Here is a 23085-nt window from a genome sequence, read left to right as displayed (position 1 = left end):
CACGCTGCCATCTTGCAGCTCCACGCAAATCATTTCTTTGGTTAAAAAAAATGCAAGTATTTAATATACCAGTCTATAAAATCTAGGATCATGGCAGATCAATTTTAAACCAGGCCTGGACTGGCCATCTGGCACGCCAGGCAAATGGCCGGTGACAAATATTTAACACTGCCACGACAGCAGCAGCAGATCAGGTCCTGCAGTGCGAGTCCGCCGGCTTAATAGACGTAGCTGGAAACTACCAAAATGTAATCTGCAGTCGCACGTACCAAGCCGGGGCCCTCACCTACATCATTTGGGGCTGCTGGACTTAAAGTGCCAAGCCCACTTAATCATGTCCAGTCCAGCCCTGCTTGTGGACATTTCAAAACACATTAAAACCAGTTATGATGTTGAAATGTTTACCTTTTTTAAGGGGAGACAAGATAAGACAAACTGGCTTTGGCTTCTACATGCTTTGTTGGCTCAGCCGGGAAGGAGTTAAACGTAATCCAGATCTGGCTCCATTATCCGTACTTGCGCTCTAGCACGGTGTCTTTGGCCGACTCCTAACACGCAGCAGCAGCAGCGCTCCAGAATAAATATTTACCCCTAAGGGTTGTGTTTTCTTTTATAACTGAATGAAGATTGATGTTTCCTTTATCCCGGCTTTTACAGCGAATGAGAAATTCTTAGAAAATGTTCTCCTTCGTCCTGCAAGGTCATAAGATGATAAAAAACAGTCAAGAGGGAACTTTTTTGTCTTAAAATAATATATATATATATATATATATATATATATATATATACACACATAAATTTCAGTATGTTTTGTTGGGAAAGTAAAACATTGTGTAGGTGGTATGTGGAAAAAAAGACATGATCAGCATTAGGGATAAGGGGAAGGCTTGGTGGTCACTTTTTTGCATTTGTATTTAAATTGCCAGAGCTGAAAAACTTGATACAGATCAGTCCCTAAATCCAATAACCAAGTTGTCTGCAACCAAGTGTCCCCTACCTCCCCAAAGAAGCACAGAATGCAATTGCGGACAGTAAAAAGGCTGAGCCGGCCTATCATAAGTGTAGGCCTCAGGTCAGTCAGGAACGGACGTAACGTTATGCCGGGGGGGGGGAGCGCTGTAAAATTGGGGGCCCCCGAGTGCCGGTGCTCTAGTCTGCTCCCCCCGGCCAGGGCATACTGTTAGGACGGCGCCGCGGTCCGCACTCCCTCAGGCCCAGCAGCCCGAGTCTGAGCGCCGTAATGTGACGTCATTTCTCGGCGCTGGGACACAGGAGGCGCGTGAGGACCGCGAGGGAGCTTTAGAGCCGATCTACCGCCTCCTGAGACAACAAAGGTGTCTGTGTGTGTAAACAAGCGTGTGTGTGTGTGTAAATAAGCATGTGTGTAAACAAGCATGTGTGTGTGTGTGTGTGTGTGAATGAGTGTTACTTCCTGTAGGTATGCTAGCATGCGTGTGAATGCGAGTGTAAGTATGATACTGCGTGTAGGTACGCTAGCATGGGTGTGAGTGTAAGTATGTTACTGCGTGTAGGTACGCTAGCATGCGTGTGAATGTGAGTGTAAGTATGTTACTATGCAAGGCTATACCGCGTATCTGTACAATGATCTTGGGGGCCACAATTATATGTCTTGCAGGGGGACGCGGTACTTTTTGTTAGAGACTGAAGCATGCGTGTAACAATAAAACATAGGTTGCATGTGATGTGAACCCATGTCATCCTCTTTTTGCTTCCACAGTAACCAGTTCACAGCTAGGAGAAAGGCCTGAAGGTCAGGACTGTCCTAAAAACACAGACCTCTTGGTAGCTATGGGTAGCAGCACAAACATACTTGCAATAATACATTTTCAGTTAAAAGAAAAATGAGTTTTATTTACACGGTTTAATTTATAAAGCCAGTAACAGGTTGTGAAGCCGGAGGGGCTCTGTTTGGACAGATGTTGGCCGGGGACAAACACAATCCAGCTGCATAGTACAGCAGATGGTCCTGGGTTAACACTTCAGTTGCCGTGTACAGCCTGTCAGGAAAGCGTTAAGTAACGGAGCGGTTAATGTGTCGTGTAGGCCACATTATACTATATAATGAACAGGGCTCAGGGAGCTAATTTTATAATTCACATAAATGTTTTATATAGTGCCATCATATTCAGCAGAGCTGTACAATGGTTATACACATATAAGCCTGCTGTATGGCCCAGACGTGGATAAGGGCCTTTCAGGGAATAATTACCAACAAATGTAGATTTTTTTACCCCAGAAAATAGCTTCCCAGCAGCCCAAGAGACCCCTCAGAAGCACTGCGTGTAATGAATGATATTAGAAATACCCCAGGGGCAGAACAGGCCACTGCACTTTCCTCACACTTCTGCCCCCCTGCCACGGCAACTGCTTAACAGCCCTGTGAGAAAGTTATTTTAAACTTCAGGTGGGCGGAGATTTACTTATCCCCACCTACTTCCGCTACTCACTAGCCCCACCCAGCGGTCCCCACCACTTTCTGGCTCCCATAACAAAGAGGGGGGAATCTAAGGGAGCTGTTAGTACGTTCCTAAAATCTATATATTAATCTAATATATAATATAATATATATTATAGTAATATGGATGTGTACATTACTGGCCAATGAGAAGATCCATAGCTTTATTATGGGCAGCCCTCATTTACATATCAGACATATATAAAAATGATTATGTTCAGTATGTCCAGTAGAACTTGGCCTGGCGTTACGTAACGTTAATGTTAAATATATTTAAGGATTTGCTGGGCAGATGTAATTATATGGATAACAATGATATCATGGCAACCCCAAAAGCCCCATGTTCCCCATTGGCCACAAGAACTACATGGGACAGTGTCCCAAAATTGTGACTGCCCTACAAAATTTTGTATTTTTTTTTAAATGGGGCTTTCCCAAGACTTTTTATGTCACTTTGTGCCCTGTTGGTGTATTTGTGTAACTGGGTGGGGCATTTAGAAGAAAAATAATGTTTCTATACACATTATTGGGACTTGCTGAATACCAAAAAGTGCGGGTTGTATGTTGCGTGTTACATGTTACATCAGGATTACACAACATTTCTGGTTTCTTATAAGCAGCCTCCCAAAGACGAGAGGCTCCCCCCCAACAGGAATGGAGGCGACAGACAAAAACTCCAAGCCACAAGCCTCCATTGTGCACAAGGCAACGACCGACCGGGTTCAAGATCTCTTGTAAGTTCTAGGTTCTGGGAACACAAGGGGGCGTCCGAAGGGCCAATGGCCACCATATTATATTATGCCTTAAGGAGGTCTAATAAGAATTCAAGGATTAAATCCGGCCTCTATCATCAAAGATCTCTTGCTTACTGAAACTGTATATTAAATGTATCACTGTAATGTTCCTTTGGCATAGAGTCTAACGCTTCTTCTTTCATGCGCCCTTTCGCAGGACTCCGTTGGAGGCTCCAAAGAAATGGTCTATGAAAATCACCACCAAGAAACTGGATCCCAACAGATCAGTCGCTTGGCTCCAGCCTAAGGAGGTGAGAGAAGGCAAATCAGGAATAGAGGAGATGCTAGTGCCATTAACCTTTATCTGAGCCCATAATCCTAAAGAAAGTGTCCACCAGTTTCAGTGGCTTCACCATATGCAACAAGTGCTTCTTTAGCCGCTGCAGAAATCCACCACCAAGGTCCATGAGCACCAATTAAATGCAGATTTTTTATTTTTGCTTTATATACAGCCGTCTCGCAGAGATGTCGGCATCCAAGTGGATATGGACAGGCACTCTGAAGGAGACATGGGTTCATCAGCCACTTGGCCCCATATGGCAAGAACCGATCGGATTTACAAAAAGAGGATGGTTCAAGATCCATTGTAGGTTCCGGGCTCAGGGGAGGTCTTCGGTGACGTAAGGATGGCCGATGACCACCCCTCGAGTCATTAGATTTGCTTTGTTGGGAGTCTGTCTTTTCTTGCCGTACGGTCTAACACAACCGGGTTTTTTGTTAATTCCTGTCTTGCAGGGCTCCCTCTAAACATCCAACGGGGTTGTCCATAAAAGTTACAGCCAAGGACTTCCATTGCATAAAGTCAGACTTTTGGGTCCATATTAAGGAGACCAAGAGATCAAGCCGGGCAACCTTAAAGGTGAATACTCGTAAATTATAATCCATGGTAGGGGAGGCAATTACAATTATTCTAACACAGGGGGTCCGTTTCAGTGATTACATCATAGCACACGGGGATATCCTTGGCAGCTGTAGAAGTCAACTACCTTGATACATTTGGGTTTTAGAATACCTCTTCTGTTTTTTCCTATAAGCAGCCTCCCAAACATGAAATGCTCCACGTGAAGAGGAACGGAGACCATGGACAAAAAGTGGAGCCAGCAGCTGCCAACAACGCAGGGACCAGCCTTATTGTCAGCCAGAAGCCGAATCAAGATCCTCTGTAAGTTCCAGGTTCTATGGAGTTCTAGAACTGTGTATTAAATGTGTTCCTAACGGTTTCTTTTTTCGCGCTGCGTTTGCAGGGCTCCCTCAGAGAATCCAACAGCATCGTTCGTAACAATCACCACGGAGGAAACCGAGGGCACCGCGGCAGAGGAGAGAACACCTGATATCGTAAATACGTTTTTATTTTTTAAATTATCTTATGCTTAAATGTTTATGATGGGGAGAGGCTACAAGACATCTAAAAATAAAAAGAAACTGATCAAACCCAAGGAAAAAAAGTGTCGGATTTGCAAAACGCCTGGAGGTGCAGGTGAGGCTCATACAATAAATACCAGCCGCCATGGGATAGACACAGGTCTGCCCAGAAAATGAGCTAAAGAGCCTCTTGAACAAATGAAAACCTAGGTTTAACTATCCCAAAATGAGAATTTGGCTAAAATTATGAGACGGGGCAGCAAAAAAAATACGAAGGCCAACCGTTTGGCAGGTGAAATACGGGTCCTTCATCAGGACGATAAGATACTTGGCCTGCTCCCATCTCTCATGTTACTGTTCCTCAGCCTCCCTCAAACGAAAAGGAGACTCTGCACAAGAGAAGAGAGAAAATGAAGTGGAGAGAGGTGGACACCAAGCTCAAGGTTCTCAGCCTCCGACAAAGTGTCACCATGAGAAGCCTGGAACCACAGGTAAGAGGATTCTACAAGGTTGGCGTTTCCGATGGCCGTTAAATTAGCTTTACGGGGACCTCTAGTGGCAACAGAAAATTAATCATTATTATTAATTGATTTATGCAGAAGCCAAAACGATCTGTAGCATTTACACCGTTATTCTGTATGTTCAGCCGCCTTTTTGCAGAGCTCTGCACCAGCCACCGAAGGACCCCAAGGCCATACCCGGAAAAAAACACTGGACTCCCCTGCCCACGAGACAATATTCTTCTGAAGCCCGAGGGCACATGGACAGGGTGGAGGCCAGGAAGTGGCACAGGTACGAATGACTCAACGCATAGTTGTATAATATAAGAGATCGGTCAAGTTGGGTTCTAGACTGCTCTAGTCCTGCCTGCGTGGTAGGTTCAGGGTAGAGACAGCCACCATCTCAGCCGTTTCATCGCCCTTATCCACGTCAGGTTAAAGAAGAAGCTTTTGGAGAAGGATTACACGGAGCAGATGGATTACGGGGTAGACCTGAGGCGTCTCGTGTGTAAGAACGAAATGAAGAAGGCGCTAGTGCGAGATGCTGCATTGAGGAGGAGGAACAGGCAGACCACGAGGGTCGTCTTCCCAAAGTACTAAGGAATGGAAGGCTGCATAAGAAGGTGAGACAGAGGAAAGGAGGATCAGGGGCATAACGCATGAATACTCGCCTTCTAACACTCAATTCTGTTCCATTGCAGGGTTATGGCCGGCACCGCGCATGGTGATGTGATAAACGGGGCCAGACGTTAACACCCGTACACCGAGCAGGGTGATCCTCAGCCACCCACACAGTATTATTCTTAGGCTAGGTTTGGTTAATCAGGTAGATTAATTACTTTGTTAATAGAATAAGATTTAACTCTTATCGCCGTGTATTTGAACCGCGAGCGAGGAATGTTTTCTGGAGCGATCAGGTGAAACAATCTCAGCCAGTCAGAGGCTCCCTCACAGATAAAAAGCCGTAAATGCTGTGAGGTACCCTGCCATTGGCTGTAGTCCCAGTTTATTGAACCTCACATGTACTGTAGTATGTACAAGGCTGCAGTAACATGTCACCATGTTGTTTTATCCACATCTACACATTTGCACTTCTGCGTTTCCCACAAAAGTTTATATTATTAAAAGTGGAAATTTTCCCCCAAAAAAACATTTATAACAATGGACAGAACACGAAAAGGTATTACTAGTGCTTTTGTCAACAAGATAAAGTCTAGGTAGTTTTATCGATTAAATAGATCAGAATCAATAAGGGTTAAGCCAGGAGATCTTGTTTCATAGAATTTAGAGTAAGAATGATGACATCATCGCGCAGGATAACCTCTGCCGCTGCGCACAAGTGTTCAGAAGAGCCGCTAACCAAATAACAACGCACACAAAGCAAACGTTGCACTTTGCCCTGCGGCGCTGGTTTATCTTCACGATTACAGATCCATGCTTTACCCATAAAACAAGTCTTGGACAGCCTATTAACCCCTTGATCACGACTGTCCAGCCTTTAAAGACTGACTCAATTTAACTCTAATTGTTGATATTTTTGTATTGCATTAAACACTGTTATCAGGCATGAGATTGTAAATTTTTTTTGTACTAATGCACCAGGAAATGAGGATAGTAACTATGGGAACAGAACGGTTAAACTTGGGACTTCTACCTTAAAGTTCATGAGACTTGGCAGATATGTTCTAACGTGTAGGATTTATGTTGGAGTAATGGTGGGAGAGGATTGCTCCAGGAGGGATGGAAGCTACTGGCGTAAAGGGCTGTTTTTCAAAGGTCTGCCCTGGTTGGCAGCGAGGGTCGCCAACTACCAAGGAAGAGAAACGCGTCTGGGATCAGCCACAGGTGGTGGAGTTTGGTCTCCTGCTCCTCGTCCTGAGACCAGATGGATACGGACTCACAGAGGAGGAAGAGGTCAACTCAACCTCTTGAGTCTCAGACTCCAAACCCAAGAGCTTCCCATGCAGGGTTCCTACTCCTTAAAAAAATACTGCCCTCTCCATGGCTTCCTTGGGGTTATTAAAGGACGAGAAGCCCACAGGAACATCCACGCTCACAGAGTGAGGAGGAGGCAGAGATGGGGAACACGAAGGCCATGTTTACCAACAGATAGAGCGAGTGGGTGATTCTCGGGCCTCTGGGCAGCCATTAACAGCTGTCCTGCCCTGGTTCCCGCTCAGGGCCAGTAATGGGTTGAATAATAATCACTCGGCTAAATGAGGTAAACCCCCTAAGAAGCCCTCCAGAGGTGATGCATTTTTAGGTTTCCCCAGAAGGTGCAGAGAGACATTTACCACCTCTGAGAAGACACTAGTCATCAATCAACACCCTTTAACAGTGACACATAGCTCTATCATGATGTATCGGGGAGGAGAGCACAAAGATGGCTTATCATAAACCTTAAAAGCTAATTTTCAAACATTTTTTTCTGTGCTATATATGCTTAAAACCCCCGAAGCTAGAACCCTACCAGCTAGAACCCGGCTGTGGCCGGTCTTTTGTCTCTGAATAGAAATCAGACATTCCTTGGTGTCTCACGTACTTTAAAAGGGACTCTCCAGCTCTAAACTGAGTAGATGGAATCCTTTTAATTGTAAAAATTCAAGATCCAGTTAAGAATCCATTAGATTAGATACATATTTAATTATTAAATGGAAAAGATAAAAAACAAAGATCCTATCATCCCTTCCATGGAGATGGGAGCTCCCAAGATGCACAGCTCTGTCCCAATATCCGAGTCAGCAGGGTGTCTTGTTTTGGGGTGTGAAACAAGGTGCGTCTAACACGTCTCCAAATAAAGGGTGTTCACCTCAAACTAAATGAGGAAACGTGGTGGACCAGATATCCCTAAATAATTAACCCTTCAACCACAGTCACCGGCAGAACCTCTATTTGAAGGTTCACCATCCCTAACAGAGCTTGTTAGATTATCTCAAACATTGCGGATTTCCAGGGTTGAGTAGGGTAGGTAAGAACGAGAAGCCATCGCTACTCACGTTCCTGCAGAACCTTTTTCAAACTCCCGGGTTCTTAGGATATTGTCACAAGATCACGAAACTACCTCAGAGTCAACACAAATCTACCCCTCATTCCCAAACCATCACAACCACAACAGGCAAATGCGGGAGGAACCCGTGTTTTTTTCCTCCATCCTTCTGTTTCCAGTCTTTGTGGGTAGGTTCTCGGTGTTTCCTGGTGGCCTAACTCAGCCTTGTCCATCGTTATACCGTTAAGGGGCCACATACCGTTGAGGAGGATCTTGGTTCTGTACCCAATCAGACTTAACAGAGTTAACCTGAGCTAACCTAGGGGTTGGTCATTAAGGAGGAAGTAATAAAAATCACTGTGGCCCACCGATTAGAAGCCCATGATCTAGCGAATAGAAGCACAGAGGTCTTCAGATTGATGTCTGTCCCATAGGTACCTTGGGCACCAAAATACAATGTTATATACTCGGGAATCTGACAAAATAATGGTAAGTATCAGGGTCCCAATCCAATCCAAACCAAGGACACGTCTTTATATTGGTGGGAAAAAGCTTGCTAGTGTCGTAGAGACATAATGGAAAGACAATGAAACAAGCCATCCGGCGAACAGCAGGGGTGGTTTTCAGCTGAGTCACGCTAGGTTTACGACCTGGTTCTTTGAAGGGAGAACCTGGCAAGGATTGCAGGTGAAGAACATCGGTGTCTCACCTTGTAACCCACTATAGACTCAAGAGTGAACCCCAGACCTTATGGGATGTTGTGGACCTGCGCATGCGCAACACTGAGTGACATCCCACCTGGAACCTTTCTAAAATCGTTTTAAAACCTAGTCGTGTGTGAGACCAAGGAGAGGAGGTCAAACACAAGAAAGGTATATGTGCAGATACATATATATATATATCCCTAAAGTATAAAAAAATCAAATCAGTCGCTGGTCTCGTCTTAGAATCAGGAGCCGTATGTCTATCCCATGCACGTTTAAATCCCCTCACTGTATTTACCGCTACCACTTCTGCTGAAAGGCTGTTCCACTTATCTACCACCCACTCAGATAAGACTTCCTTAGGTCCAACTAAACCCCCAAACCTCTAGTTTTAGGTTATGATCTCCTGACCTTCTCTTCGGTTCAAATCTCTTCCCAGTTGTAACATAGAATTACAATCAGGTGGGCAAAAAGATTAAATTCATCGTCTCGATGAAAATAGATGTTTTGGGGAAGTAATAGATTTTCTTTTAAAACAAGAAAAAAAACAAAAAAAAAAAAAACAAACAAGAGTCAGAAATATACGGGAACTTTGACCATCAATATAAAGGGGGAAGGCAGAATCTGGAAGCTGCTTTGTGTACGGATACACCTGTTATTCAGCACATGCCTGACATTGGTCTCCGTGTATCCACTCCTTAGCATGCAGGCGTGTCCTCATCTGTCATAAACATACAGAACTGGCCATACGGGTTCCTCTGCCTTCCCAACCGGGCGTTCGGGCAAAAAGCTTCTCTGAGACATTAGGTGCTGCGGTGTGACACGGCTAGGAGGGAAGCCATGAAGGGCCACCTGTGGACAGCCTCGCTGATCATGCTGTGCTTAATGCCAGGTAAGGGTGAGGGGGGGCAGCCAGAGGACCACTTAGGCTTCCACCAATGGCCCTTTACAAGGTTTGTGGCCCTGACATTAGGGGTTGGGCATATACCCAAAGGTGCAAGTATAGGGGACTCCAATCACCTACCCTGGGAAGGATGGGGTCGCTACTGAGCTCTGTCTAACAGCCCTCTTATAGGAACCCAGAAACTGCCCCCATCTAGTCTGCCCGTTTCTCCTGCTGTAATGACTTAATCAGTCGGTGGTCTCATTTTAGATGTCTGTCGCATGTATGTTTACATCTACCACTTCTACTGGGTGGCTGATCCATTTATCTACCACATGTGTATATGTTTACTGCCTCACTGCCTTTTTAACTACATTACTGCGATCTTGCGTGATTGTGCTAATTCACAAATTAAAATGGGTAGAACAGAAATCTTCTAGTTAAATAAAAAAAGAAAAAAAAATTAAGAGCAGATGTATAAGACTTATAAAGGAGGGTTTGTAATCAAACCAGACTGACTTTTATTTAAGAGAATGGAGACTCTGTACAGCAATAAAAGCTTCAACGTCAGAACATTCAAGTTAAAAAGAACTAGAACATTAACAAAGTAGATTTGCGTAGAATCCATGCGTTAACTTGGTTACCCTTCCCCGAACGAATGAAAAAAATGGAAAAGATGTTCAATCATCTATACGAATCTAATTTATTCATACATTCCGACGGCTGAAACTATTTTCAAGCAGGTAACTCGTTTTGTGGGGACATGTAAGGCAATAAAGTTAAAAATAGTCAGACAACCAATCAGAGCCCTGCAGAAGGCTCTGGGCATAAAAGCCACTAGTTGATGGAAAAAATGCTGCGTTCGTAACGAGACATTAGTCTTCATTAATTCTTATAAATACATATCTACAAATGAAAGAAATACAAAAATTCTGCTTAACCATGAGTTCCGTAATAAAAAAAAAAACTGGCTTAAAAACAGCGGGATTGTTCGGCTGTCCGGTTAAAAGTATTCTGTTACTTTGATGTAGATGTGGTACGGTCCAGCTGCAGAGCTGCGCTGTTGGCAATGTGGTACGGTCCAGCTGCAGAGCTGCACTGTTGGCGGTGTGGTAAGGTCCAGCTGCAGAGCTACACTGTTGGCGGTGTGTTACGGTCCAGCTGCAGAGCTGCACTGTTGGCGGTGTGGTACGGTCCAGCTGCAGAGCTACACTGTTGGCAGTGTGTTACGGTCCAGCTGCAGAGCTGCGCTGTTGGTGGTGTGGTACGGTCCAGCTGTAGAGCTGCACTGTTGGCGGTGTGGTACGGTCCAGCTGTACAGCTGCACTGTTGGCGGTGTGGTACGGTCCAGCTGTACAGCTGCACTGTTGGCGGTGTGGTACGGTCCAGCTGCGCTGTTGGCGGTGTGGTACGGTCCAGCTGTACAGCTGCGCTGTTGGCGGTGTGGTACGGTCCAGCTGCAGAGCTGCGCTGTTGGCGGTGTGGTACGGTCCAGCTGTACAGCTGCTCTGTTGGCGGTGTGGTATGGTCCAGCTGTAGAGCTGCACTGTTGGCGGTGTGGTACGGTCCAGCTGCAGAGCTGCGCTGTTCGCAGTGTGGTACGGTCCAGCTGCAGAGCTGCGCTGTTCCCGGTGTGGTACGGTCCAGCTGTAGAGCTGCACTGTTGGCGGTGTGGTACGGTCCAGCTGTACAGCTGCTCTGTTGGCGGTGTGGTACGGTCCAGCTGTACAGCTGCTCTGTTGGCGGTGTGGTACGGTCCAGCTGTAGAGCTCCGCTGTTGGCGGTGTGGTACGGTCCAGCTGTAGAGCTGCGCTGTTGGCGGTGTGGTACGGTCCAGCTGTAGAGCTGCACTGTTGGCGGTGTAGTACGGTCCAGCTGCAGAGCTGCGCTGTTGGCGGTGTGGTACGGTCCAGCTGTAGAGCTGCACTGTTGGCGGTGTGGTACGGTCCAGCTGTACAGCTGCGCTGTTGGCGGTGTGGTACGGTCCAGCTGTAGAGCTGCACTGTTGGCGGTGTGGTACGGTCCAGCTGTAGAGCTGCACTGTTGGCGGTGTGGTACGGTCCAGCTGCAGAGCTGCGCTGTTGGCGGTGTGGTACGGTCCAGCTGTAGAGCTGCGCTGTTGGCGGTGTGGTACGGTCCAGCTGTACAGCTGCTCTGTTGGCGGTGTGGTACGGTCCAGCTGCAGAGCTGCACTGTTGGCGGTGTGGTGCGGTCCAGCTGCAGAGCTGCGCTGTTGGCGGTGTGGTACGGTCCAGCTGTACAGCTGCTCTGTTGGCGGTGTGGTACGGTCCAGCTGTAGAGCTGCACTGTTGGCGGTGTGGTACGGTCCAGCTGTAGAGCTGCACTGTTGGCGGTGTGGTACGGTCCAGCTGTAGAGCTGCACTGTTGGCGGTGTGGTACGGTCCAGCTGTAGAGCTGCACTGTTGGCGGTGTGGTACGGTCCAGCTGTAGAGCTGCACTGTTGGCGGTGTGGTACGGTCCAGCTGCAGAGCTGCGCTGTTGGCGGTGTGGTACGGTCCAGCTGCAGAGCTGCACTGTTGGCGGTGTGGTACGGTCCAGCTGTACAGCTGCTCTGTTGGCGGTGTGGTACGGTCCAGCTGTAGAGCTGCGCTGTTGGCGGTGTGGTACGGTCCAGCTGCAGAGCTGCACTGTTGGCGGTGTGGTACGGTCCAGCTGCAGAGCTGCGCTGTTGGCGGTGTGGTACAGTCCAGCTGCAGAGCTGCACTGTTGGCGGTGTGGTACGGTCCAGCTGCAGAGCTGCACTGTTGGCGGTGTGGTACGGTCCAGCTGTAGAGCTGCGCTGTTGGTGGTGTGGTACGGTCCAGCTGTAGAGCTGCGCTGTTGGCGGTGTGGTACGGTCCAGCTGCAGAGCTGCGCTGTTGGCGGTGTGGTATGGTCCAGCTGTAGAGCTGCTGTGCTGGAGATTGTGGTATGGTCCAGCTAGGCAACTACCATTTTGGGGATGGTGTAGGTCTAGGTTCGCTTTAATCTTCTCCCAAAAAAATTATGAGCTACATGATACAGGACACCAAGACTGAGTGGTTTCTATGGAGATGTGTATTTAAAAGTATTTTTATATAAAAATGTGTCAAATTATACAAAGCCCTGCGATATGTGGTAAGCTTTCTAAATATGCAATTCCAAAAAAATAGAAACATGAGATTTTTGAAATTCTTCTGGGCTGCCAAACCAGTTTGCAGTTTCTGTCTCTCTCCCTGACACACGGGGGAAAGTTCCTGCGAGTATGTGTGGCGTAAGGACAGAGGAAGCGATGCATTTAAAGGCCTCTCTCGCAGTTTAACCCCAAACCAGTTCACACAATATTTAGATTACGCTATTTCAGGGTTTCTGGCCAAAATTTTATTGTCCCGACCAACATCTGCTGGTGGGAAGAAGCTCTGGCCACCGATACTGGTCATAATCTGTTCAACTGCACATCAGTTATCCTAACAGTCTCTACCATTGCTGCTGGGATGCCATTCCATACGACTACTAGCTTTGAGTGGATACATTTCCCTACAATATCCCACAGACAGGAAGGGATTATGGAATTGGAATCCAGTCGTCTTCCTGCGTGTTGCGTGACAGGAAGGACAATGTTTTTAATAATAATTCTCAGCTACGCCTTCTGGAAATTGGAATGCCGAGGTAGGTGTTGGTCACGGTACAAGAAAGAACGTCTCCTCCCAAGCTCTACGTCTGACTGAAACTCCGTCACAACGAAGTGAGTTTCGCCAGGGAGCGGCGGGTGTGTGCGAGAGGTCAGAGCCGGACACACTTGTGCAGAAACGCGAGTGGTTTGTCCTCGGGAGTCACGTTCCCGTCATCACAATCAACCAACAGACTAAAGAGACCTCTGACGCTTTCTACAACTCTCACCAACGCCGCTTAGAACCCGAGAGCCCTGCTTGAAGGATAAATCATCATTGTCATCAGCGAGAACATTGGCGTTAATCATTAAACCACAGAAAATGTCGCCGAGTCGTGCTATTATTTCAAGCCATTCAGAGGTTTCAAGATATTTCTCACAAAAAAAAAAAACATACACAAAAAAAAAATTTCAACAGAGGCAGTTCTACACAAAACACGCGTCTAACCACGACGTTAACGAAGCAGTCAGAAAGCTGATCGAGGGTCGTCAAAGAGACCAACAACGTTATTAAAGTTATTGATCTTCCGGTTAATACAATAAACTGGTAGCCGTTTACAGGTAAAAAACTACTTTTGTTGGTTACTTTGTATCTGTTGAGAAGTTTGTTTTTTTTGTTTGTTTTTTTTAAATAGACCTTTCTGTCCAAAAATTTACAATTAAAGTCTGCGGATAGGCTGCATTTATTCGACGATAAACTACAGCCGCAGAGTATACAGCCTTATGTCTTTAGCACGATGCGAACGGTTATGATAAATAGGATCTTCGATCTGAAAAGAAGCTCTGTTTTCTACCTCCCCAGCTTGTCTGAGGTCGGTGATCATCTCGGAGACCATCACACAGCTGATTTACAAGGCGAAGGGCGACTCGATCACGCTGTCCTGCACTTACACGCTGGACCCTTCTGAAACTGGAAACCTGGACATTGAGTGGGCGCTCATGAACCCGGACAGCACCGCTCCGGACAAAGTGGTGGGTACCGGGGGGGGGGGCTAAACCTGAACTATAAACCAAATAGACCATTCCAGTGGGGATCCCAGACCAGGCCGGGGCATTACGCAGGTCCTACAACCACACAGAGGAGTAGAGAACACACACTGTCATTCACTCCACGTTGAGGGTGTAGATATCTCCCCCAGGTTCCACCACCTCTGTTATAAATGAGTATTTATTGTGATTCCATAGGACAGGAAGGCCAATGCTTTGACCCAACTAGATAAACAGGTTGAGTCAAACCATTTCTTCCCCGCATCAACGAGGCACAAATACGGAGACAGCTGATCATTTGGAGGTGTTGTGTCTGTCCATGTTCACTTATTTTTAAATATTGGCTAAATACTTTCTATTCGCTACAATTTACTGCACAACTTTCATTCCTACAGATTTCTTGGCTGAGGAGTAAGAACGTATTTCTTCTTGTTCCTGCCTAGATTCTCACGTACATGGACAAATCCGTTATCTCCAAAGGCCCCCCTGAGCTGATGAGTCGACTGGCTTTCAAGGCGGGTGACCCCAGCATTGGAGATGCCTCCATAACCATCTCTGACCTCGATGTCTCGGACTCTGGGATCTATGGGTGTAAAGTGAAGATGAACCCTGGGCTGGCATCAATAAAGATCACCATGGTCGTTCAAGGTAGACTTCGAAATATGTCACTTATATGGAACTATTTAGAATGCAGTTTGTTCCCACTTTAACACATTCTTAATACCCCCCCCCGCCGGCAGTTTCCCCATCGAATCCTCGGTGCTGGATAGAGGGGGAACAAACCCAAGGCAAAGACGTAACTCTGAAATGCAGATCAGATGAGGGATCTTCTCCTCTCACCTACAAGTGGGAGAAGATATCTGGACCTGCCAACCCCACCACCCCGGTCCTGAACATGGGTAAGTGACATGGTATTATTGCCCTGTTCTCCTATCCTAGGAGCGAGTCTGGAAATGCGGTTCCCGAAAATAATTTCAAGTTCATGGATTGCTCGGGATACCCTGACCATTGTCTAAATGATCGTACGGTACTCTAGTAGCCGGCGGGGAACACCGCGGTACATACATCCAGAATGTTTTTTCTTAACCAATCTCATCTTTCGTTGACTTGCAGCTCCCATGAGCGGTGACCTTTTAATCAAAAACATCTCCGAGGCATACTCTGGAACCTACCAGTGCACGGTGGGGAATACCGTGGGGGTCGGTCAGTGCAAGGTGGACCTCTCGGCATCATCCAGTGAGTCTCCCATTACACCTATTTTAGGATATTCTATGACGTGCAAAGTTCCAATCTTGGATTCGGACCAAATTACCGATTGTATAAACTGAACATTGGCGTAGCAAACGACGAAAAAAGGTTGAAAAGCAACTTTAAATTGTTACCGGTTAAGCTTTGTAATATTTATACAGACATTTAGTGCAAACTAGGAGCGCCCCCTGCTGTCTAACGAAATAAAGCATCTTAAGGAGGAATTGCGGATCCTTAAAATTAGCCACTTAGTCATGTGTAATAAATGTAGGAAACACCACGTATTTATGATTTTGCCTTTTTTAAATTATCATGGGTGGACCCAGCAGTATTTTTTTTTTTTATTTTTTTTTTTTAAACGGGGTTGGAAGGCTTCATGAAAAGAAAAGTTAAAGGTTGCAACCGTCTTAAACGTGACCCTTCCTAGTGCAATATATACGAAAAGCAGCTTGAACATGTTTGTGCCTCACAGGCTTCCTGAACGTATCCTCTTCTTTTCCGGATTAGGTAACAGAGCCGGGATCATCGCTGGGGCAGTTATAGGGGCTCTTCTGCTCCTCCTGCTCCTCTTACTGCTTATCTGGTGCATTATCTGCTGCTGTAACAAGAGGCGCTACGAAAAGGAGCTGGCCAACGACATCAGGTAATTGCCCGCTGTATATAAAGCACACCTTTCCTGAGAACCATCACATTTAAAGGTGACCTTCTACCCAATCTAACCCAACACGGCATTAAAGACATTATCCATGTTTCCCAGAAATAATTCAGTCATGTAAAATATATATATATAATATATACCGGTGTATATATATTTATATTGCAGGGAGCACTTGTCACATAACGCAAGAGCAGGCGCGGATAAGATTTTATAGGAACAGAAAGAAGCTTCATACAGTTTTTTTAGCATCTTTATAATTCAAATACCATTTTATTTCCGCGGAAAATATAAAAGTGCCGCGAAGAGCAGGCACGGACGCATATGACACAGTGTATGATCCTATTAGAGAATGCAAGGTGGCACGTTGTATGGGTTAAATGGCTAGCAGAATGCACAGGTGTAATTTCCTAACTAAAAAAGCCATTGTCCGCCACTATTAAGACCAAGCTGTAGACATGGGCTTATGATCTTCGAGTTGTGTAATCATTTTTTGTATGTTCGTGCCCACAGAGAGGACGTCCGCGCACCTCCCAGCAACACCAACAGCCGCGCCAGCAGCGTCCGCACGGCCGCCGGGTACAGACCCCATCACATCAGCTACTCCCTGCGACGGGCATATAGTTCAGCACCCAGAGAGGACCCCATAACTCCATCCCAATCCAGCAGCGAGCCAGTCAAACCCAAAGTGGAGAGTCCTCCACCATCACTAGAACCATCTCCAGAACCACTTCTTATAATGCCAGAGACCACGCGCCACACGCCATACAACATCCAAAGGGTTGGAGGGGTCCCAGTCATGGTACCGGCACAAAGCCGAGAGGGATTCATTGTTTAACAAAGCAGGAGCTGCCAGACTTTTTTGATCTCTCTATGAACCTTTCAATGGACGCTGGTCTTTAAAATGCTAAAGGCCAAACTTGTACGTCCATTTTTCATTTCTTAAGAACATTTCCAGGAATGTTATAAATATTAGAGGCGCGTGAGACTATGTGAACGGTCACAAGGCGGTCAGCCACCACCAAACCACCTCCAAGCCTCAGCTGAAACTCTAAGTGACCTGAAGGAAACACTACGCCAAGGCAGAAAACATCTACAATTTTATACATTTAGTTACTAAACTCTTTTACTGTCCGTTTACAAACAAGAAGAGGAGAAGAAGAAACTCCAAAGTAACTCACACTTACTGCAAGAGATCCCTCTGCGCTCTGAAGGTCCATTCTGAATGTTAGAGGACATTATGGAGGTTTGGGCTTCAGCTGTGGGCAGCTGCTTGTTAATTGGCTGATTGAATGCAGTCATTTCTTTTAAGATTTAACCCTAAAACAACTTATTGATTTAAAATTCAGTGGTACTGGTATGGGGGGGGGGGAGAGTTATTTTCGCTTTGCCAAAAAAATCATTTTGTACTTTTCAATAGAAGTAGTTAATGTTTTGGGGCAGAAATGCTGGTTTTGCAATAAACTTTTCCACAGGAAATAGTGTTTGGTTAGTCTCTTATAAGTTGTTCTCACATGATAGTTATTAGCCAGAAATCATTGATTAATAGCCTATTATTGATCAACATTCTGGGCTCACCATACCTTGAAACCTTTCGTCCGCGTGCGTTTCACAGGATAATTTCCAGTCCCGGACGGAGACCCTGCAACGCTTTGAGGCCGTTTTCTACATCCCCGGAGAAGTCATTGCTACCAAGTCTAAAAATGAAAGGATGAATGCGTTTAGTTGTCTAGTAAACATCCCATAAAGAGAATACATGCGATCTATACATCTATACATTGAGGTTCATATAGTCATCAATATATATAAGGCGATCTTTGAACATCAGCGGAAACCATGCAAAAAATTTTTTTTTCTGGAAAGCTTCGGTAAAATGGTTCTTGAGATCAATTCAAGATGGAGTGTGCATTCGGAACGGGTCTGTTAGTGACCGTTTTCAGGACAATGGACCTCGTTGCACAAAGAAATGCTCCTAGGAGTTGGTCCAGGTAGCCCAGTTGTGTTCACGGTAAATGCTCAATTAACCGATAAATGTTTTTGGATTTCCAGGGGGGTTAGACCTCCAGCCACCAAAACTCACAGCCATCCAGGCCCTTGGGTGATGCAGCGCGATGGCGTTGGACCTACCTGACCTCCAGTAAACTTGTTGATTTGCGAATTAGATCCCGGATATCCAAGGCACCAGGGTCTGCAAAGTAATTGCCGCTGAGATTCAGATGCGTGAGGTTACTATTATTAGCCAGAGAGACCAGCAAAGGCGCATGTTCATGGGTCAGCTTGGTGGCCTGCAGCCTGGAGGAGAAAACACACATAGCTTTGAGGTTAAGCATTCTAGAAAGTTCTCAACTAACCAACGGAGTAAGAAAAAAAACTAAAAACATCCAGTTGGTGCATCCTTCATTCACACAATGGCACCCAAATGGCAGGGTCAGCTTTCTCATTATCTTACGGTTTGACCCAAATCCTCTCTATTCATACCAAATAGTCCTCGTGCCTGAATATTTCCCCCTCAGTCTCGCAGCGACCCCTGCAGGCGCTCCACCGTAATAACGGCTCTTACCCCTCAAACATAATATTAAAAAACAGGTCAACCCGAAGCTTCATACTTACGACAAATGCTGTATCCGGCACGTGGGACTGGACAGGACGGTCATCAGGTGTTCTAAGTCTTCACCCCCAAGTCTATTGTTACCCAAATCCAATTTTTGGAGTGACTGGGTAGCGCAGAGGGCCGATGCCAGGACGGACAAACATTTGATGGTGAGGACATTGCTTTTCAAACTAGAAAATAATGGGAAGGGGATGACATGAAGGTCAGCACCGGGCATCACAGCATACACTAACGAGATCTTAACGCTAATAAAAAAAAATATACACCTCCAAAGTCACAAAAAAACATCAAAAATTATGATATATGAAAAAATGATTTCTACTTAATGTAAATAATAAACCTTTCACTTTGTCCCAACAAATAAAAAATCTTTTCGTTTAGAAGTAATTTGCTTGTTCATACTTGACGATGGTGGAGATGTTTTGCAAGGCGACATGAAAGGCGTAAATAAAGTTAATTTTAAATTACATTTTTTACTTATTTGCATGTGAATGAGAGAGATTTATGTTTCGGTTTCTGGGTTCTTACCTCAGTGACTGGATCTTACACTTAGGATTCGTTAGTATCTGGTATATTAACTCCACATCATTGTCTGTTAGAGTGTTGTTAGAGAGCCTGATGAGGGGGAAAAAAGGGACATCTGAGCCTCGATTCATTTTATCAAAATATAAATAAAAATGGAAAATAAAATTTTGCATAGTATTTATTTAAAAAAAAATGGTTTCAACCAGGAATAAATTCTAGTACTCATTGGGAACAATAACAAAATCTACTGAGATGGTGGTAGATAAGTAGAACGGCCTCCCAGCAGAAGTGGTAGAGGGTAATACAGTGAGGGTATTAAACATGCATGGGATAGACATACGGCTCCTGAATCTAAGACGAGACCAACGACTGATTAAAGGTTTGTGGCTTTACAGCAGAAAACACCGGCAGACTAGACGGGCCGAATAGGGCCGATCTGCCTTCTATTCTATGTGTTTTCACTTACTTGAGTTCTGTGATTTTATGTAGAGTTGGACAGATCCTCTCCAAGCCTTCCCGCTGAATAAAACACCTGTCCAGGTCAAGGAGCTCAAAACCCTGCCAGGACTCTAGGATGAAGGCCAGGACGGTGCAGTCGAGCGGAGACAGATAGAACATGGACAACTCGAGTCTCCTGTTGGATCCGAGACACTGGGCCACCAGGGCCTTGTTACGGGTCTCGAAAAGGCAAGCAAAAGTGTTCAGAATTTTCCTCTTGTCTTCGGTTTCTCCGCACGACTGCATGTCTTGGAGAACGGAGTCTCTCAGCCAAGTGATGGCGTGCCTGGCGGCTTCGTTGGAGAACTCGTTCCTCAGCCTTTCGAATGGAAAGCGGGTGCTGCTATCGGACAGACCGCACAGGAAGCGGAGGAATATTTCACCGCGGCCGTCCTCAAAACCTTTGGCTCTCTCGAGAGACTCCTGAAACTTCTCCCGAGAATAGTCAAGGTAATTAACCAAGGCGGCCAGAAACTCCTGAATGGTGAGGTGGGAGAAGGACACGGTCTGGTCGGACGTTTGAAGAGACTCCACCAGAAAGGCAGATGACAGATGCTTGGAAAGGTCTATGCAAAACGTGTCTAAATCCCGCTTATCGAACGTTAGCTTGTGTTCCATAACGCCGTGTTCTGCCATCCAGCCCAGAGTCAACACTTCTTGCAGGCTGCAGTCGCGTATGATGTGATTAGACAAAATGTTGGCCACGAAGGTCACAAAGAGCTGGGTCACAGTCTTGAGCGCGAACTCCCGGTTTTCACGCACATACGTGGATAATACCGTGCAAATGATCCAGCAGTAAGACGGGATGTAGCAGAACGTGTAGAGGAGGTCGTTCTGCCTCACGTAGTTAAAAGCCTTCGCCGACAACGCTTTATCTCGGAAAAAGTTATCGAAATAGTCTTGTCTTTCTTTTGGGAAGAATCCCATGATCTCGGACACTCGTGGAAAGGCGTCTGTCTCAATCATCACCAGGTTTGTTGGTCTACTGGTGATTAGGACAGAGCAGCCCTTGAGAAGAGACTGCCTTACCAGACTGACCACCAGCACCAGAACATCTCCAGGACTACGAGGGCTCCCCAACAGATGGCTGGATTTGAAATTCACTGTGTGTACGCTTTCATCAAGACCATCAAAGACGAAGAGAAGATTCTTGGGATACTTTAGGATTTGGCTGAGTTTGTCCGTTAAGTGAGGATAATCACGAAGGATTAGGGCCTCCAAGCTGAGATCTGGAAGAGCGTTAAGATTCCGGAACTTGAACAAGAAGACAAACGAAAATCTCTGATAAAGCTTCCCGTCTGCCCAATCGTAGACAAACTTTTGCGTCATGGTTGTCTTCCCCACACCAGGGACACCGCTGACCAAGACCGCATGCGGTATACGGGCGGACCGGTGGCACCAACGGAAGAGCTTGTCTAGGGAAATGCGTTCCAACTTTGTCCGGACTTCCTGCAAGTAATGCTCGTGTATCACTCCTGTTTCGATGACTTCGTGTTGAGTCCGGTTCCTGAAGCGGTCACCGGAGACGACTATTAAGTCCAAATACCACTTGGAAATGACGAGGCTTCTCCTGCCGCGAGTAGATCCCGGAGTTCGATGCTCCTCCAGGTTCTGAGTTTCCTCCAGAAGTTTTTGCTTGTGCATCGCTTGGACAGCTGGGCAACGTACATGGAAAGAGAACTTGGAACGCGAGCTTCAAACATCGGATATTCTACTATTTATTACACAGTAGGGGGAACAACGATAGTTGTGGGCGGGGCATAGGTTTAAAGGCGTGGCAGGAGGGGACAGAGCTAGTATCAAGCCCCTCCCCTTTTAATCCCAATCTTGTTAAAGGGAAAATGTATATTTTGGAAAATGTACCTTTGAGGTCATCGGGGAGATCAGGTCCATGTTCGTCCAAATCAATCATCTGCAGAAGAGAGTCTAAAACATTGTTTTTAATTTAGTTTATTAAATCAATCAAAATAATTAAAATTAACGTAGGAACAAATTTGGTCGACATCCCCGACGCACCCGATTCTGGTGTCTCTGCATTTCCTGCATGTCGGATCTCATCCAGGACCCCGAGCACGTTGGGATACGGGTAATCTTTCTGAATGGCGTAGAGGCTTACGAAAAGCCCTATAAGCGCGTGTTTTCCAGCACGATGAATATCATCAACCAACTGTGCGGCAAAGAATGTGTCCCCCAGCTGCTCTTTGAGGGACAGGTAGTGCTGAAAAACAGGAATTGGCGTGTAAAGTCACGTGAGTCGATTGGGGAGAAGGTCCACGGTAAGCGAGTAGCTTTATGAAGGTGTAAGTTTTGCCAGAAGACCTCTGGTGACCCATCTCGAGAAGGCTCAGCCCGATGAAGGTTTCTAGTCGCTGACTACTTCAACTCACCGGAAGCAGCATTTACTAACCTCTATGTCCCTCGACTGCCAGTGACGGCTCAGCTCTGTGAGGATTCTTCTAGCGTCCAACAACTCAATGATGTAGATGAGATCTTTCTGGAAGTAGTTGTATAAACTGCGGAGTTTGCACATTTCATACTCGTGCAGCTGGTTAGAAAACTTCTGGAGGTCCCCTTATAATAAATAACATGAAGACCATCAAACAGCAGCACATCGCGCAACGGAAAACAGCAGCGCAACGGAAAACAGCAGCGCACCCCGCAACGGAAAGCAGCAGCGCACCGCGCAACGGAAAGCAGCAGCCCACCGCGCAACGGAAAGCAGCAGCGCACCCCGCAACGGAAAGCAGCAGCGCACCCCGCAACGGAAAGCAGCAGCGCACCGCGCAACGGAAAGCAGCAGCCCACCGCGCAACGGAAAGCAGCAGCGCACCCCGCAACGGAAAGCAGCAGCCCACCGCGCAACGGAAAGCAGCAGCACACAGCGCAACGGAAAGCAGCAGCACACCCCGCAACGGAAAGCAGCAGCGCACCCCGCAACGGAAAGCAGCAGCCCACCGCGCAACGGAAAGCAGCAGCACATCGCGCAACGGAAAGCAGCAGCACATCGCGCAACGGAAAGCAGCAGCGCACCCCGCAACGGAAAGCAGCAGCCCACCGCGCAACGGAAAGCAGCAGCACACAGCGCAACGGAAAGCAGCAGCACACCCCGCAACGGAAAGCAGCAGCACATCGCGCAACGGAAAGCAGCAGCACATCGCGCAACGGAAAGCAGCAGCACACCGCGCAACGGAAAGCAGCAGCACATCG

The 23085-nt window shown here is 46.5% G+C and overlaps 2 protein-coding genes across 2 annotated transcripts; one reads left to right on the top strand and one right to left on the bottom strand.

The window, feature by feature from the left end:
• Positions 1-13301: 13301 nt before the first annotated feature.
• LOC149275181 (coxsackievirus and adenovirus receptor-like) lies at positions 13302-17082 on the top strand. Its single transcript, XM_089504912.1, has 7 exons — positions 13302-13353; positions 14157-14326; positions 14785-14989; positions 15082-15240; positions 15455-15577; positions 16097-16232; positions 16758-17082. The coding sequence occupies exons 1-7, from the start codon at positions 13302-13304 to the stop codon at positions 17080-17082; spliced, it is 1170 nt and encodes a 389-aa protein (XP_089361038.1).
• Positions 17083-17853: 771 nt separating this feature from the next.
• Positions 17854-22408, bottom strand: LOC149275180 (NACHT, LRR and PYD domains-containing protein 12-like). Its single transcript, XM_089504911.1, has 6 exons — positions 22286-22408; positions 21895-22096; positions 19847-21533; positions 18855-19025; positions 18372-18536; positions 17854-17941 (listed from the first exon to the last, which is right to left on the bottom strand). The coding sequence occupies exons 1-6, from the start codon at positions 22406-22408 to the stop codon at positions 17854-17856; spliced, it is 2436 nt and encodes an 811-aa protein (XP_089361037.1).
• Between the last annotated feature and the right edge of the window lie 677 nt (positions 22409-23085).

Source organism: Sceloporus occidentalis, unplaced genomic scaffold (genome assembly GCF_023333645.1).
Source record: "Sceloporus occidentalis isolate IW3139 unplaced genomic scaffold, rSceOcc1.0.p SCAF_296, whole genome shotgun sequence".
NCBI lineage: Eukaryota > Metazoa > Chordata > Lepidosauria > Squamata > Phrynosomatidae > Sceloporus > Sceloporus occidentalis.
This window is presented reverse-complemented; position numbering and strand designations above follow the sequence as displayed.

Bases quoted from the DNA above. Each gene is read 5' to 3' on its own strand.
- LOC149275181 (XM_089504912.1), top strand. From the start codon at position 13,302: ATGTTTTTAATAATAATTCTCAGCTACGCCTTCTGGAAATTGGAATGC. The intron at 14,990-15,081 runs GTAGACTTCGAA...CCCCGCCGGCAG, and splicing joins GATCACCATGGTCGTTCAAG to TTTCCCCATCGAATCCTCGG. The intron at 16,233-16,757 runs GTAATTGCCCGC...TCGTGCCCACAG, and splicing joins GAGCTGGCCAACGACATCAG to AGAGGACGTCCGCGCACCTC.
- LOC149275180 (XM_089504911.1), bottom strand. From the start codon at position 22,408: ATGTGCAAACTCCGCAGTTTATACAACTACTTCCAGAAAGATCTCATC. The intron at 21,534-21,894 runs GTGCGTCGGGGA...TACGTTGCCCAG, and splicing joins TGCAGAGACACCAGAATCGG to CTGTCCAAGCGATGCACAAG. The intron at 17,942-18,371 runs GTAGGTCCAACG...TTTCATTTTTAG, and splicing joins ACAAGTTTACTGGAGGTCAG to ACTTGGTAGCAATGACTTCT.